Source organism: Penicillium cataractarum (genome assembly GCF_028827025.1).
Source record: "Penicillium cataractarum strain IBT 29864 chromosome Unknown utg000007l, whole genome shotgun sequence".
Classification (NCBI taxonomy): domain Eukaryota; kingdom Fungi; phylum Ascomycota; class Eurotiomycetes; order Eurotiales; family Aspergillaceae; genus Penicillium; species Penicillium cataractarum.
Window position 1 is genome coordinate 4410666 of NW_026622743.1, and position 15154 is coordinate 4425819.

A 15154-nucleotide genomic window follows, 5' to 3' on the forward strand; every position below is an offset into this window, starting at 1 on the left:
ATGTACCGCTTGAATTCACAGCAACAGCTCCTCACTTCTGCTGAGCCCGACGCCCGCATGATAATCAAACCCGTAAAAATGAAACAGACAAAGCGGCCACGGCGCAAATTGTCAATTTGGACGCAGGAGAAGGACTATCATTGGCAAACCAACACCTTTCAGACTGATAATGCAAATTTGGACCAGTTTGGACCTATTGCGTATCCTTTCTCGCAAGGCTCTAAATACGATAATGGCACCTTCCCAACCCAAGATTCAAAAGCGATGGTTCAGCGCTATGAGAACGCATTCGCAAATTTTCAACAAACCAACTGCCGTGTCCTTGCCAAGGCGTACATCAAGATACTTGAGCCAAGAAAGCAAGTCAACTACCCATATAATGGACGAAAGTTAGTTGGGGGTAGGAAAATCCAGTTTGATCCAGAGCAGACAAAGCCGCCCTGGTGGCCTTCTCTAGTGCGCCACCACGAGCCAGATCATCTCCCGAAAACCGGTATGAGAAGGTTCCACCATTATTTCCCTATGTTTGGCTAACCGCCCAGAGCGTATTCGACTCCTCATTCACATCGTTCGTGAGCTGCGCGTAAGCCATGGAATAACTGTGGATACACTCAGAGAGGCAGATCGGTCTATTCGAGATCAAATTCGACCAAGAAGCAAATTCAAATTTCTTGAGGAGGTCTACAATCTGAGAGAGGCAGAGGAATGGTTGCTCAGTGGACAGATAGGTAACACGTTGCTCAGAGTTATCGTCATTCAAGAGGCTAATTTCTTCCACATAGGCAAGCAACTGGTCAAACAGACTTCAAGTCCGGAAGTTTCGAACAAAATCAGAAACCCTAGTAGTTCTGGACTTTCAGGGTGTGCCGATATTGAAAAAAACAAAATGATGTCCGTGGATAATTTCGCCAGCGACTGCGCACATTTGTCTCATGTGAACAATTCTTTCACTTCTTTCACACAATGTGGCACCTTACAGCGTCTCACCACGGGCCAAGACGAGAACTGCCACGACCAGGTGGTATCTTTCCTCTACTCTCGTGAGCCTTATATACCTTTCCATGTTACACCGCCCCAGTGGGGGCCCGGCTCCTTGCAGGCATCCTCGGACATGGCAGCTCCCTATTACCCACCTCAGTTCCCGTATTGGTATGAAAGTGCCAATGCTCTTGCCCAAAGTGAAACTCACAATGCTGCCCACTATTTCCCGGCTTCTAGGCCACTGTTATCCAACATGCCGGAAATAGGACGACTCCCGCAATGGTGATATTGCGCTATTACGATAAGAAACATTTCAAATAGCGAGGGCGAGACCATGTTTCCGTGCTGTTCTGAGCCAGGTTTTCAAATGCGTAATCATTGTGGATTGGGGTTGACTCGATGTATATGGAACCTGCCTTAGCTTGTCGCGTAATCAAATATATTTTGAGTTAACAAAACCATTCTAGGTAGAGCCACGAAGCGAAATGATAAGGGAGAGTGACATCTCTGCTGCATTACACTCAGGGGCTCCGAGGCTACCAGTTTGTTGCGTTACTTTACCTCGGCCTTTACCAAAATTAAATCATTGCTTTACAGATATTACTAGCTGTCGATATGTTATGCATCGCATAGGATTTGAATATGCTGATGGCAGACTGGCCAACATGTCCCAAATAAAGATTTTTAGGACGTTTTTAGTCTGCTCGCATCCTGTGAGGTTGAATCATAAAGGGGCTTGCACTTGCATGACTCATGCTAGCGCCGTTCTCACTGAATTGCTCCAGCGGTTCGTGCGCATCAAACAATTCCCGAGCTATTTTACCGGTTGGCCAGATTTCACTGCTATATACGTAACCGCCCAGGAGAGGAGTCCAGAACAAGTTTTTTTGTACCCTGTTAAAATGTTGCGGGGTCACTAAGCTCTACAGGGGTATGAATTTGTATCAACGACAGGGACATACGGCGTGCTGCCGTCTCTAGGGATGAATTGTATCGCTCACGAAGAAGCTAAGCTGGGTAGGTAGCCGGCGTCTTCCCTCATGATGATGCATTATTGTGCAATTTGTAATACTAGCTCGATTTCAGCTCACGCCTCATTCCGGTCGGTTCAATAACCCAGCCTGCGATCTGAAGGACAATCTTCACGGATGCCCCAAGTCCTTGAATCCTCCACGACCTTGACGGATGGAAAGCGTGAACGATTCAATTAACAATATCGGACCAGAGTGCAATTTCATCATCTCTGTGCCCGAAAGATTACCAAGGGGTGAATACTGAAGTCTTGAAGTAGGAAGAAGACGCATAACTATATCCAGAATCCCCTGTCATTAGCGATCGTATATATTGTTGGTGGAATTCCTAGCTTTTTAAGATCGACTCGTGTTCGGTCTCAAGCTTTACAGTCGTAGATAGTAGATACGAGAAAAAATGAATGGGTCGTAGTAAAAGATGAAGGGCGCAGAGGTTCATCGGCCTTCCTCGTTCTTATTAACAGGAGACTTTTGTGACTCATGTTGCGCTAAGATATTATTGCAGATCAGCCATGCTTTTTCTGCGGAGGCGTCACTATTAGACATGAGTTTGAGCCAGCGCAAAGCTTTTTGAACCTGCGCAAGAACGCTCCTCTCCCCGCGAGATTGGGCTTTGGAGCGCAAGAAGAGCTCGACCAAAAGGACAGTAATAGACATCATGATATGATGGAGCACCAGCCAATATGGGGTTGTAAGACAGAGCCAAGAGAGATCGACCGTGGATGGCAAAAGGTCCAGCATTTCGTAAGCAGCTTGCACACAGAGATTTGCCGCAGTTGGATAGAAAGATTGCAAAGTATCTGGCCTGGTCAAATTATAGGCCAGATAATGCAAACATGGTTTATTGACAACGATCCTTGCACCATAGAATCGAAATCCGAGACTTACAGTCTGAGGCGAGCAAGACCGCAAATCGTGGCTCATAGTAAAATTGAAATCTTGTGGGAGGTGCAGAAGCCATTGATCCATTGAATCATTAAAACCTGAGATTAGTACCTCAAGGTCCGGGAAGGATCTCTGAGGCGGCTGTGGAGAGTACAAGACCTCGATAGCCTTGTGTGCCAGGTGCGCCAAGTCCACAGCGTGAACAAAGAACAGTGAGAGCTCAGGGGTTGCAGTAGTCTCAGAAGTCACAGAAGTCGCCGGAGTCGCAGAATCGACACTATCTTTCACTCCTTGTATAATCCCTTCATCTGATATCGCCTTATGCGATTCAGAACTAGCCATCTGAGTATATCCTGATGGCCTTAGACCTGTCGTATGGTCTGCCGCATCGGTGAAAAAAAAGAAATGTTCCCAAAAATTGATTACGTGCGTCAACGTCAGTGTGAAGGTGCCTGATAGCATTGTTCGCGAGGTCTTCTTCACGGTAAGGCATCGGTAAGGGCGTGGTACAGAAATGCGTGTCGGTCTTGGGCGGGCGACCTGTGATCGCTTGCAACGAGGAGTCCATCACAAAGAGCGCCCACCACACGCGATAGCGAATCTCCTTTGACGAGAATTGGACTTCACTTGCCGAATTGCGGAGATGAAGCCCCATTGCCACTGCGGATTGAAAAGCCGTGCCAAGCATTCGCCACGCCCTGATTTCGAGAGTTAGCTGACAAACACGTTCCTAGTCAATGAAAATCACAAAAATGATAAGGTACTGCACCTATTGATCTCCCCCACGCACACGAGATAAAATGCCGCAAGACCTTCTACTTGCACTTGTTGTAGATCCGGAGAGTCCCTCAAGGCCACGTGATCAATGCCCAATTGCCAGGCCCGTGAAAAGTAGATATCGTGGTGTCTAGTGCTCTCCCCATAATAGGTACTTGCTAGTGGGGAGACTTTCGCAGCAATGGCAAACACAAGATGCAATAGGGCCATCCACCGTCTGCCAGGCCTGGCGTTGGGGCTCGAGATGTAGGATTGATATTGCCAACTGAACGCTATCTTTCCAAGAACTGGAAATTCGGGATGAATAGTCCGGAAATAAAAGTTTAAAAGATGGTCTGCCTCTTTTCTAGGCGGAAGGGTCCATTGACTACCGTCTTCGAGGATCTCGACCTTGATCGTGTCCTGAAAATAGTTCATCACCGAGATCGACGGCGGGCAGTCTTCGTCCCCGGGTTTGGGACTGGTGTCCCTTGCAAGGTGGCGCTTAAGTTCAAAGAGCCATGCTGTTGGAGAGTGTTCACCAATAAACCCCATCGCTTGCAGGCGTTGGCTGCTATTGAAATCTTCGTCTGCGTGATCTTTGATTGTAAATGAGATATCGACGCTTCCGATTTTAGTGTCGTACGTTGTAGTCCTAAGACATGAATTGACTGGACTGGTACACCGCAAATTTGAATACACGTTAGGTTGCACTTCGAGTCTTAGGTCATGGAGTACATGTTGAATTTTTTGTGCTGACGAAATGTCAAGTCCAGGGTATAATTCATGGATCAAATCTCGGTAAAGCTTGGTTTCGGCGGACAATTCTGCTATTTTCCTATGTAGTCCGATTAGAGGCACGCAACGTGTCTGTTAGTAATGGAGGGCTCCACCTACTGATCTAAAACATCCCGACTGCGAAGCCCGTAGATACAATCGATTCCCTTTTCCTCACAACGTTGGCATGGCTGGCGTCCGGTGCACTTGACTTTCTGCTCTCGGCATTGGCTACACGCTTGCCTAGCTCTGAGTTTGCCCGGCGCTTCGGTGGGAGCCGCTCGGGGAATTGGGACTTTGGGATTTACGGTAAAGTTGCCGACTCGACGGAATCCTCTCTTATTGCCCGCAAGTCGGTAAGGAAACGGAGGCAGCGCCGACGAGTGGTATCTGGCTGGCGCTGACGTATACGGCGGGGTGCTCTGAAGCAACTGAGAATCGAGCAGCTCTTGGGAGGGTTTCCCGCTCGCCATACTTTTCACCGAGATAAATGGCTGAAAGATCGCACCTGGGACACGCGATAGTGTATCCAGTTCTCTAATCCTCATTCAATTTTCACAACAGATGAAGACTTTCACCTCTATGTTTCTTTCTTTAAGGCTTTTTTCCTAGTGTATTAATACTAGAAGAATCAAGGGAGCCACAAAGAATGCAAAGCAAAAGTACCAGAGAATAGGAAAAAAAAGAAAATAGCAGGAGGTAAACATGCCTCACATCATGAACTAGGTATGGGTCCTAGCGCTTAAAAATGATAATTTCTAGTAACCTTCGGAGCCTCCCTAGTTACATCAAGTGTGTGCCTCCTATTAATCCAAGGGATATGGGGGTGCAGACGGGATGTTTTCTTCAAGGTTCTTCTCCCTCGCAGTTAGCTATGCTGGTAGACAGCAAAAATTTTTAATCGTTGTTTGAGCATTCAATTGATTCTGTGCCGGGAGGCCACGCTTTGGAAGCCATGGAGTCGAATATTCATCCACTGATGGACATAAAATCTCTATGGGACAGCAGCCATTCGACGGGGTAACGTGGAAATGAATAGCAGTATTGTAACCCCCGCTTATTGTGAGCTCGAATTTCTTATAAAGTTGCGTTTCAACTAGGGTTATTAGAGCGCACAGACATATACTACTCAAAGGATCCCACAATTGAGTCCAGTCTATGCTGAACGAGTCTATTTCGTTCAGCGAGAGTCTGTGCATGGCGCTTACAGTAAAATAGAAGTCTGAGGTCTAAAACCCGGTAAGCTTGATCCCCGAACTAGTACTGATTGTTGCCAACTGTTGGTCAGTGTGTAAAGTAATATTCCCACCTGATATGAAGATAAAGTTCATGCAAATAAGCGGTATATGTCATTTATGACTCGCCATTTGGGTCCCTAAAAGAGATCTCGCTCCAAACCCCCTGTCTCGAGAAGAGTCACGCCTCTGAATTGGAAACAGAAGAAATTGGACGATACTTGACGTCCACTCCTAATAGATCTCGATGCCGTAAGAAAGCTAACAGGATGGACTGAATAGCTCGAAAATACTTGAGAGATGGTAGTAGGCAAGTATGGAGGCAATATATACCAGGTGATGTAAAATGCTGAATGATTCTGAAGACAGAATATCTCAAGAGCAAGTAGATGTCGTATTTCTCAGTTGTGAAGCGGATAAGCCCATCCAGCGTTTCCGCTTAGGTCTCGTACTTTTGATACAGTCGACTCAGACCAGGTAGATTCGCCCCCACAAAAGCCACCGGCTACAATTTCCAGCCAATAGGAACTCCTCCTGCACCGGTGACGGGATTTGGGTTGCGTTGTTAAGGACCTTTCAGCCGCAATGGTCCGTAATGCGAACTTGTATCATACACTACACTACCTTTGGAAGGAGACACAACGCCCTTGCGTAATGTGATTACTTGACGGGTGTCGGAGCAAGACCAGTAGTGGATACTCGGAGAAAGGAATTACTAACTAACGTAATTCCCGCCCGTCCCGAACACCCGCCCGTTCCGAACACCTTACCCCATTACACTACTTCAAAATCGATTATCTCAACCAACTCCTATTGATTTAACTAGATATAGCGATTTTTACATACATTAATCCTGTGACCAATCTCCCTGCACCCACTACACCTAGGCGGAGCCCTAGCTGCTGGCCTAGTTGGCTGACTAGGCAATTCGACCTCTGCATGCGAATCTACCCCGTCATCTTCCTCTGGCTGGTTTAGCTGCTCAGCTAGCTGTATAGCCTCTTCAATAGTTAAACCCTCTGCGCAGGGTATCCTCCTAGTTGACCGATTGCGCTTTTTGACCATCTTCTCACTCGCTATACGCAGATTCGTATTATCCTCTGCTAGTAAAGCACCGCTATGTAGCGCTAGCTGGAACCCCTTAATCATCTGGTCTAAGATCACTTTCGATGGGCTCGGAGGGCTATTTGACCGCCGCTTTAGTAGATCTTTTAACATAGAAGCTTGCTTGAATAGCTGAGCGGCGGTTCTAGGCGTTTGTGGTGTGAATTCGCTAGATCTGCTGCTTGGACGGCTGCTTGGTGGTGTCGGTGTTCGTAGAGAGATATTAAGCTTGTTAAGCACTCTCTCGGTATCTAATGGTACTAGACCACTAGCTGCGAAGCTATTCTTGATAGTGGGATTGGCTGATTGGAAGGCTTCTAGCCGTGCGTGTTGGTAATCCACTAAGAAATCGTGCTTGTCGATATGGTTATATCCTCTGCGCGCAAGATCGCTAACGAAGCGACCGTACGCGCGCTTAACCACTGCAAAACACCCAACATCTAGTGGTTGTAGTAGATGCGATGAATGCGCAGGCATACAAAGAGGTATAATGTCGTTTTCTGTGCAGATTTGGTCGAATTGGGGTGTGAGATGGCTACCATGGCCATCAAGAATCAATAGTCGAAATCGCCCACGTACACGCGAATTTGTATGTGGGATAAAGTGCTTTTGTAACCAGCGTAAACCAATCTCATCGGTAGTCCAGCCATTCTTTGAGACCTCGATTCGCCAGTCTTTCGGTAGGTTTTCGTTAAACCATCCTTCAATAGCTACTTTGCCTTTGAAGATAATACATGGCGGTAGCGAATAGCCATCTGAGCAGATTGCTTCGATCGCAGTAACCCATTCGCGATTTCCTGGTTGTAGAAGAGATCTCCGACCGTAGTATTCAGCCCTTGTGACTACTTTCTGCGACGATATAAGGCCCATTGCAAAGCCTGTCTCATCAAAGTTGTAGATATCCTCTGGTTGTATACCGTTCTCGTTAATCACGCTTTGTACGGTCGCGAACCACTGCCGAATTGATTTCGGGTCTTCGTTTAGGGCTCTTTGGTAATCGTATCTTCGCGAGAAGCGTGTGCGAAGCTCAGGGCGGCGGTTAATGAAGGTAGATGGCCAATTCTTACCAACGGTAGTTGGTAGCTGGTTACCACGCGCAGCCAGTAGGATATTAGCCATTTCTCCCACAGTTGCTGGTCTAGGCGCTGCTCCACGTGAATCCATAGAGATTATCCATTCAACAAGCGAATCCTCTTCCAATTGGGTCAGTTTATGGCCTGATGGACGAGAATCAACGCGAGATAATTGGCCGTGTACGCGGTCGTGTAGGGTAGTAAGCGGAATTTCGTATAGCTTCGCTGCTGCGCGTAGAGATTTGATTCGGCCATTTTGAAGATCACTAAGGGCTAATAAGATCTTGCCCTCTTGATTGGCTAATTTCTGCCTAGATTCAGGGCGTATTGGTGTCATGGTAGGTGGTTGAATTAGGTAGATGGGTAGGGGGACGCGATTTTGAAAAGGGTGTTCGGAACGGGCGGGTGTTCGGGACGGGCGGGAATTACGTTATGGATCCGCATGTATTAGTCATTGTATTGCCCACCAAATTGCTAGTTAACTAGCTAGGGGCTTCTTTGCAATTTAGACCTGTTGAAATCCGATTGGTGCACTAGATGAGCTCAGCAACCCAGTTCCGATAACGGGTAAGTTCCACGTGACTTCAAAACAACTAGTGGCTCCATTAAAAGGAGGAACGTATCTCTCGACTGCTAACCATGCGTCTAGACCGCCATAGAATTTTGGGGACGACGATACATAGAGGACAACTGACGTTCGAGACCTTTGCATTCTATTGATGAAATTCTTTACCAACGCCGAAAGAAATCAAGTTAACAAGTTTCCTTAGTTGCGGTCACATGACAACCTCATTATTTGTGATTTTTGAGAGTAGATTACTTCAGGAACTGGAAAGGGAACTTGAAAGTCCCATTGAATATGACTAACACCTAGAATGAATTCGACTTTCTACTAAGCCTTGACAAAGACTGCACAAATACTTGATGGTGGCATAGCAATCAAAAGAGCGTAGTTATAGCAGACAAAACACGGTTGCTATTCGACAGCTCCCATGCCGACCAATTGAAATTCGTCCACCCATATACATACCCCTCAAAATACCACAGCATAATCTTCCACTCAGCTGAAAGGCCACAGTGTACGCCCACCGCATCTCGTGATATGGACCCATCACAGAGCCGATGCTCCTGAGACGTTCTATTGATATATTACGACAAGACAGGCCGGGGCACTGAGGAGCAAACGTGAACAAATCATTCCATGGTTGCTGAAGATTAGCGTCTTCACCTGCGTGACATAACTCCCGTGGAGTTGGCGGACTCGATATACATCTTTGCGATCAATTCCACGTTTTTGCTACATCTAGTGATATTCATCGGGTCGGTAGCGGAACTGGCCTAGCATGCCCCTGGGCTTTCTAAATCAAAGTAGCCAGTTCGCTCCGCGTAACTAAACTACGGTACAGTCGATCAACGATGACACAGGCCGTGGCCGGAAAATCTTCGGAAGACTTTCCTGATACAAAGCTACGTCAAGGTTTATATCTAAATTTAACATTAATATACTACATGCTTTGTTCCAGTCGCTTTGTCTTATTTCACACTTAATTATCATCTACCTTCTTTCTGATTGATCACCGAAGCTGATTCCAAGATGGGTAGAGTCTTATTGGGTGCACTCGCCCCGCAAGTGGGGGCGGGACGCGAGCCCGATTCGCAGATCGTTTGGGTAAACGTGGGTAGTTGTGTGTCGTAGAACGAAGATATGCTTCTTCAGTTTTGTAATGACCCACCATCAAGCGACACTTTTAGGGTGATGTACGAGCGATTATTGTCCACATTGAGAGATTTGAGCAGCAACCTAGCAATATCAGCTGTGAAGTTGATGCTTCAACAGGAGACGAGATAGATTTCCCGAGACCTTCCAGATTGACCAGCGCAATAACTATCTTATTGCTAACAAGTCCAGCTCAGAGACACTTAACATAGTGAAATCTGTACGACACCATCCACAGGACATTGAGTTCTCTCTTTAACCAAGTTTATATAGATACGGATCTGTGAATCCACAGTCTTTCATTCTCTCCTATCTTTGGCCCGGATGTTGATAAAAGATGCCCATTCTCCTGATAATTCTCTATCTATGCAGAACGTTCTCTGTCGCATCATAAAGTTGAGAAGCGTCGCATGCGGGGCGCGACATATGACTTTTCACCTGGAAATGCCGTAGCAGTCGTAAAATGAGCCTTGCCGTATATTCACAAGGCATGTTTCTCGAATGCTAGGATCTGCGAAAATCAAGTTGCGCTCAGTCTCACTGACTCGTATCACGATCTCTGTGTAATTCCTCTGCGGCAAAAATTAGTAACTAAAAGTAATGCCTGGACATGATGATGATTACCGATTCATCATGGCGGGCTTGGGAATTCTCTCCTATGTCTTCGTCCCCATTCCACTGATCCCATTGTGCACTCCTGGGCTGATTGGCAGATAGATGAGGAGTATCGTCTTCTCCAGAGAATAACAACTCTAAAGAGAATAAAGCCGATAAAATATGCTGGGATGATATGCCGGAGGAGAAGAGAGGCGATTCTTGAAGATATAAAAGCATCTCGTCTACTTTGCGTTCGCCCATTTGCCAAATCTGACAGCCGTGTAGAAAGGGCGCTGGTGCAACTGAAAGACTTATACAAACAAGAGCTATTTTTGCTCTGCTGTCGATATCAACCATTGGTGACAGCATATTTGGCCTAGGGATGCATAGCGCATTTAACCCCTGAGCGGATATTTGTTCAACTCGACAGAGCAGGTGGCACAGATGTTCGCGTATTGTCTGAGCTGACGTTTGCTGTTCAAAAAGTCTCTGCTGAACCATAAACCTCTGGATCGTTTCCCAAAATTGCCGTACTACTGGTGTCACCATTCCCCAATCCTTTTGCTTCATCTCGTCAAACCCTTCTGACCCAATGCAGGGACACCAGTCGCTGTCACAACGGGTCAGGAGATCATGGATTTGTCTGCGGTCTCCAAGTGTTGCTGGCAGGCTATTTTCAATAATGACGCAAGACAAAATAAGAAGTAACTGGGCGAATGACAGCCGGCCGTCCAGATGGTACCCTGCATCCCCAGAGACACTGAAGTAAGTCCGCGGCATGGATCAATACTAATAATGAGACTGGTTGAATTTTTGATTCCAGTTCAAAGATTCTGACATGGAAATATTTAGATAGCCAAAGATATACACCCAGAAAGCAGGCAAAGGATGCATGCCAAAAACAACACATGACGGCCGTCGACCGTGGCTAGCAGACGACCTACTTGATGTATTTTATTAGACATTCATGTGACTTCATTCGCCCAATGGAATGAGAGGAAACACATTTCAGGTTCCAACTCTTATGCGGGACTCTCCAAACAATAGGCAGTGAGCAAATATCATAATGGAATTCCCCGGTTTGAGAGACACAGGCTAAATACTTTGTCATTAATGGAAAGTCAAGAAAAGCCCGGCTTTTGATTGATACTTATCATGTAAGGGGTCTTCAAAACATCGGCAATATGAACCGGCCAAATCTAGAAACTCCTTGGATGGAGCCTTTATCAAGTTCATCAGAGATACAAGCCGCTAGAGCTGGAAAAGGAAGGCAAAAACGCATGAGTATGCAGCTAGATTTTCGTCTGACTCATAACGCCGACGTAATGCAAAGATTAGTAAAGGTCTAAATAGCCAAACTAGTTTGATACTATCCGTACGTTGGCATGTCAGTCGCGGTGGTGGATATTTCCCGTTATTTACGAGATTCCCCACGGTCAATGATACTGGGAGGAATGGGTAAAGTTGAAGACATGGGAAACTTAGGAGAGCTTCGCAATCAGGGCAAGATCTTCGCCAATGTGCGCTACCGGCTAGGGGCAGAGATAATTAGCTTTTGCCCTAAGGCGGTATTCGATTTAGACTTGGCTGTAGATGGTCGTGTTGTAAGAAATGTAACGCTACTGGTACTCCATGTTCTGCCTTCCGACCATTAGGCTTTGCTACCGATGGATGATGGCTTATGTCAGCACAGAATTGCCGAAGACCCCATGCGTTTTGCTTGCCGAACGGAATTGCTACGGAAACAGCAGCTTTTTGCTAGCCGCACAGCAATTATGTAATATCTGTATCACATTAGGTTAACTAACTAATTAACTTAACAAAGTTAATTTACTAGTGATTCAATTCTGCCAAGAATCTTTACCGTACATTGACCCAACATCTGCATTACTTACCAACTACGTCCTATCAACTACTTCATGAGCTTCCGCTTTTGTAATTTATCTCTTTCCTTATCTGATTGTTTTATATCATGCAAGTTCCTGTTATACCTGCGTGAGCAAGTTGTTTGGCCAAATTTTCCACAATTTAAACACTTTGACAGCCATTTCTTGATAACCTTTTGGTCTGATGTAGTTGCTATAACCCTCAACAGGGTTTAATTTCGAATTTGCCGAGCTTACAAAGTTCAGCGACATCAAACATTAAGCATCTATAGTAGGAGGATCTCCAATATCAATTAACGAAACCTTTTTCTACAAATTCAAGATCAACTGTAGTTGCAAAAGAGACAGGATTCTTTCTTGGGTTTACTTTTATGATCGTAGAGGGGATGGTGATATGTAATTCTGCTAAAGGAAGATTTCTCAGCTAGTCTTAGATTTTGCGCCTACATAATTGAGTGATCATAGAGCAACTCGCCTCGGACTTTACGAATTTTTGGACCTGTATTGATATACTGTACCAAAGGGGAAACGCTTGAAAATTTGTTTTTCGCCAAGAAGAGGGGTAAAAATCAAGGATCATACCAAAATTTACAGTACCCTACCAGGGATTTCTCTACAATAGGTGGTACTTTCTACGCTGCACACCACATAAGGTGCGCTGTATCCATATAAACCAGAGAATTAAGGTTGAGAATAAGGACCGTTCAACTTTCATCTAAAACAAATATTTTAGTGAAGTTTTATTGATATTATGCTCATAATTACGTAGATTGTGAGTATATAAGACGGATACGTAGGGAAAGAATGAGAGATATTGAATAATATAAATGGTGGATACTTATCCGTACTTGTTGATGGAATAGTCCCGGCCTCAGATTAACTAGGGTTATGTGAACAAACTTTTTCGAGAAATGCCTCCAAATGGAGTGTTTTCTTCACGCTATAACTCAGCTTACACACTGATCCATATTTACACAAGAAGTAATCATAACGCTCACAGCCCTTGATCGCAATCCAATGGATCCCGCAATCCAGTATTTTTGCGAACTCTGTCTCCGAATGCACGTGTTCAGATTTGCACTTGGAACCTTAGACATGCTCTAAGACAGGCTTTCAGTCGAGGAGCCAGAGCTGTAAAATCGAGGGAACACCGCGGAATTTGGTGAAATTGGTGAGATAGGCGAGATAGGTGAAGTAGGTCGCGAGTTTGTGTGACTATTTGCCGTTGGAGGGACTAGCTGCACACTTGTCACGCTCGGTGGCGTATTGTTGCGCCGAGCGGGCCACACGGAGAGACACGCACGGGGCACAAGCCCCTGTTTCTTCGTGCGTAAAAGTTCGCAAAATGCCTGCAGAGGTCGATCAGCTTGATCCTTGCTCAAATACGAGCTCCACGGCCAACTCACCCAACCGTCGTCAAAAACACGAGTCATGACAACCTCATCCCCCTGGCTCACCCCTAGCTGGGTGTCTCGGCGGGGGACGAACTCCATCTCGACCCGGTATACATTCAATCTGAGTAGTCCCACACTCGGCGACTGGCCGAGCCCATGACACTCGTCGATCGTTTGCAGGGATATGGTCTCTGATCCTCTCAACGTATCGGAACTCTCGTTTGCTGCACAGACATCCTCTAAGCAGACTGTATCTGGTGAGACTGGCCCGCGAGGTACCTCAACTTTCAATCCACTTTCACTTCTGTGGCGAGTTCGCCCGATTATTATCACTGGCGGTGGAGGTCGAATTTTCGTCGTGACTCTGTAGCTTGTATCCAAATGACTCTGTTCGTCGGCACTATCACGTGGCGGGCCTCTGGAACCCTCTTCGAGGGATGATGACCTTACTGTCATGTCCTCGTCCTTCTCAACGAAGGCTTGATCATTAGCCCTCTCTCGCCCCGGTAAATTAGGAATCCAGCGTCGAAAATTTGAAATTTTCACGACCGCACGTATAATGATTCGGATCCTTTGTTCAAGAAACCTCCCCATCAATGAGCGCCTTGTCGTAAACGTTGTGGTACCATCTTTAAGATCAATTTTAGCTTTGGATTTCGCCGAGGAAAAAGAAGCTAGGACTACACTTATTGCTTCAGCGCTCATTGCCAGGAACCCCGTCACAAGAGCTTTGGATTGAGAGAGAGCTGCCGCAAAGCGTTCCTTCGGGAGGGTCGGGTCAACGGTCGGCTGCTGGTTTGTTGCAAGTATAGGTTTCTTTCGATCAGCGTGTCGCTTGAACCAAGCCACAATCATGAGTATTATGAGAGACGCAACAAGAAAAATAATCAACAAATGGTAAACGCGAGATTCCTTGGGTGCTGGTTCTTTCCGTTGCGGTAGATTGTTCGCCACTGATGTTGTAGACGTGACTGGAAAGTGGAACGTGGTTGCTGATTTGGTTCCACTTGGTGAAGCAATTGACGAACTCCGAAAAATATCTGTCGCCATGGCTTGCTTCTCTGGAGAGACCTGATTTCTAATCTCACTGAGCCTAGTTGTAGTATGCCACACCGGTGACGGTAGCATATTTGTCACTATTTCGTTTGCAACCGACCGCACTCCCTGTAAGGTGGTAGGGCCTCGATTGGTTTGCGAATCCTGGTAAAGATTATCCGCTCCATGCACATATTGTGCTGGATGATAGAGACCATCATCGGCGGCGCTCAACGGTGTTGCATACGCGTCCCGAGCAGTAGTGTCAGCGACTCTTGTTTGGGACGTAACACTCATGGTAAACATTTAGAAAATCCAATAGCCCGTAGCCACCACTGATAGGTGAAACAGGAAAGAACCAGACAGGCTGTCACAATCTCTTCAACTGGTTCTCGCAATCATTGCAGTCGATCCCGGTCGCGTTGATCAACTCTTCATGCCCCACTGTAGTATATGTATGTTTACTTTCACAAATCAGTGTGGTATGCAGAATGAGAGAACTCCTTTTACTGCCGTTGCAATAAAATCATAATGGCTGGAATGTGGGATTTTTCGGTGCTGTGCTCCTCCGGAAGTCACCCAAGACTCTGAAGGAAGGGGTTCCCTCAAGTACATACGCATTAAGTAGATAATAATAAGAACGCAAAAAAGCAGATCAGGATTCTGCGGAAGATCATCATACC

The 15154-nt window shown here is 46.1% G+C and overlaps 3 protein-coding genes across 3 annotated transcripts; 1 reads left to right on the forward strand and 2 right to left on the reverse strand.

The window, feature by feature from the left end:
* N7496_009117 (DUF2841 domain-containing protein) lies at positions 1-1267 on the forward strand (the record flags this gene model as incomplete). The annotated part of the gene is made up of 2 exons (XM_056702036.1): positions 1-493; positions 543-1267. 2 exons carry the CDS (start codon positions 1-3, stop codon positions 1265-1267), a joined length of 1218 nt encoding a protein of 405 aa, XP_056554099.1.
* A 1180-nt stretch (positions 1268-2447) lies between these two features.
* N7496_009118 (Zn(II)2Cys6 transcription factor) lies at positions 2448-4903 on the reverse strand (the record flags this gene model as incomplete). Its single annotated transcript, XM_056702037.1, has 4 exons — positions 2448-3277; positions 3324-3627; positions 3690-4491; positions 4551-4903. The coding sequence occupies 4 exons, from the start codon at positions 4901-4903 to the stop codon at positions 2448-2450; spliced, it is 2289 nt and encodes a 762-aa protein (XP_056554100.1).
* Positions 4904-13142: 8239 nt separating this feature from the next.
* N7496_009119 (uncharacterized protein) lies at positions 13143-14768 on the reverse strand (the record flags this gene model as incomplete). The annotated part of the gene is made up of 1 exon (XM_056702038.1): positions 13143-14768. One exon carries the CDS (start codon positions 14766-14768, stop codon positions 13143-13145), a length of 1626 nt encoding a protein of 541 aa, XP_056554101.1.
* Positions 14769-15154: the final 386 nt, after the last annotated feature.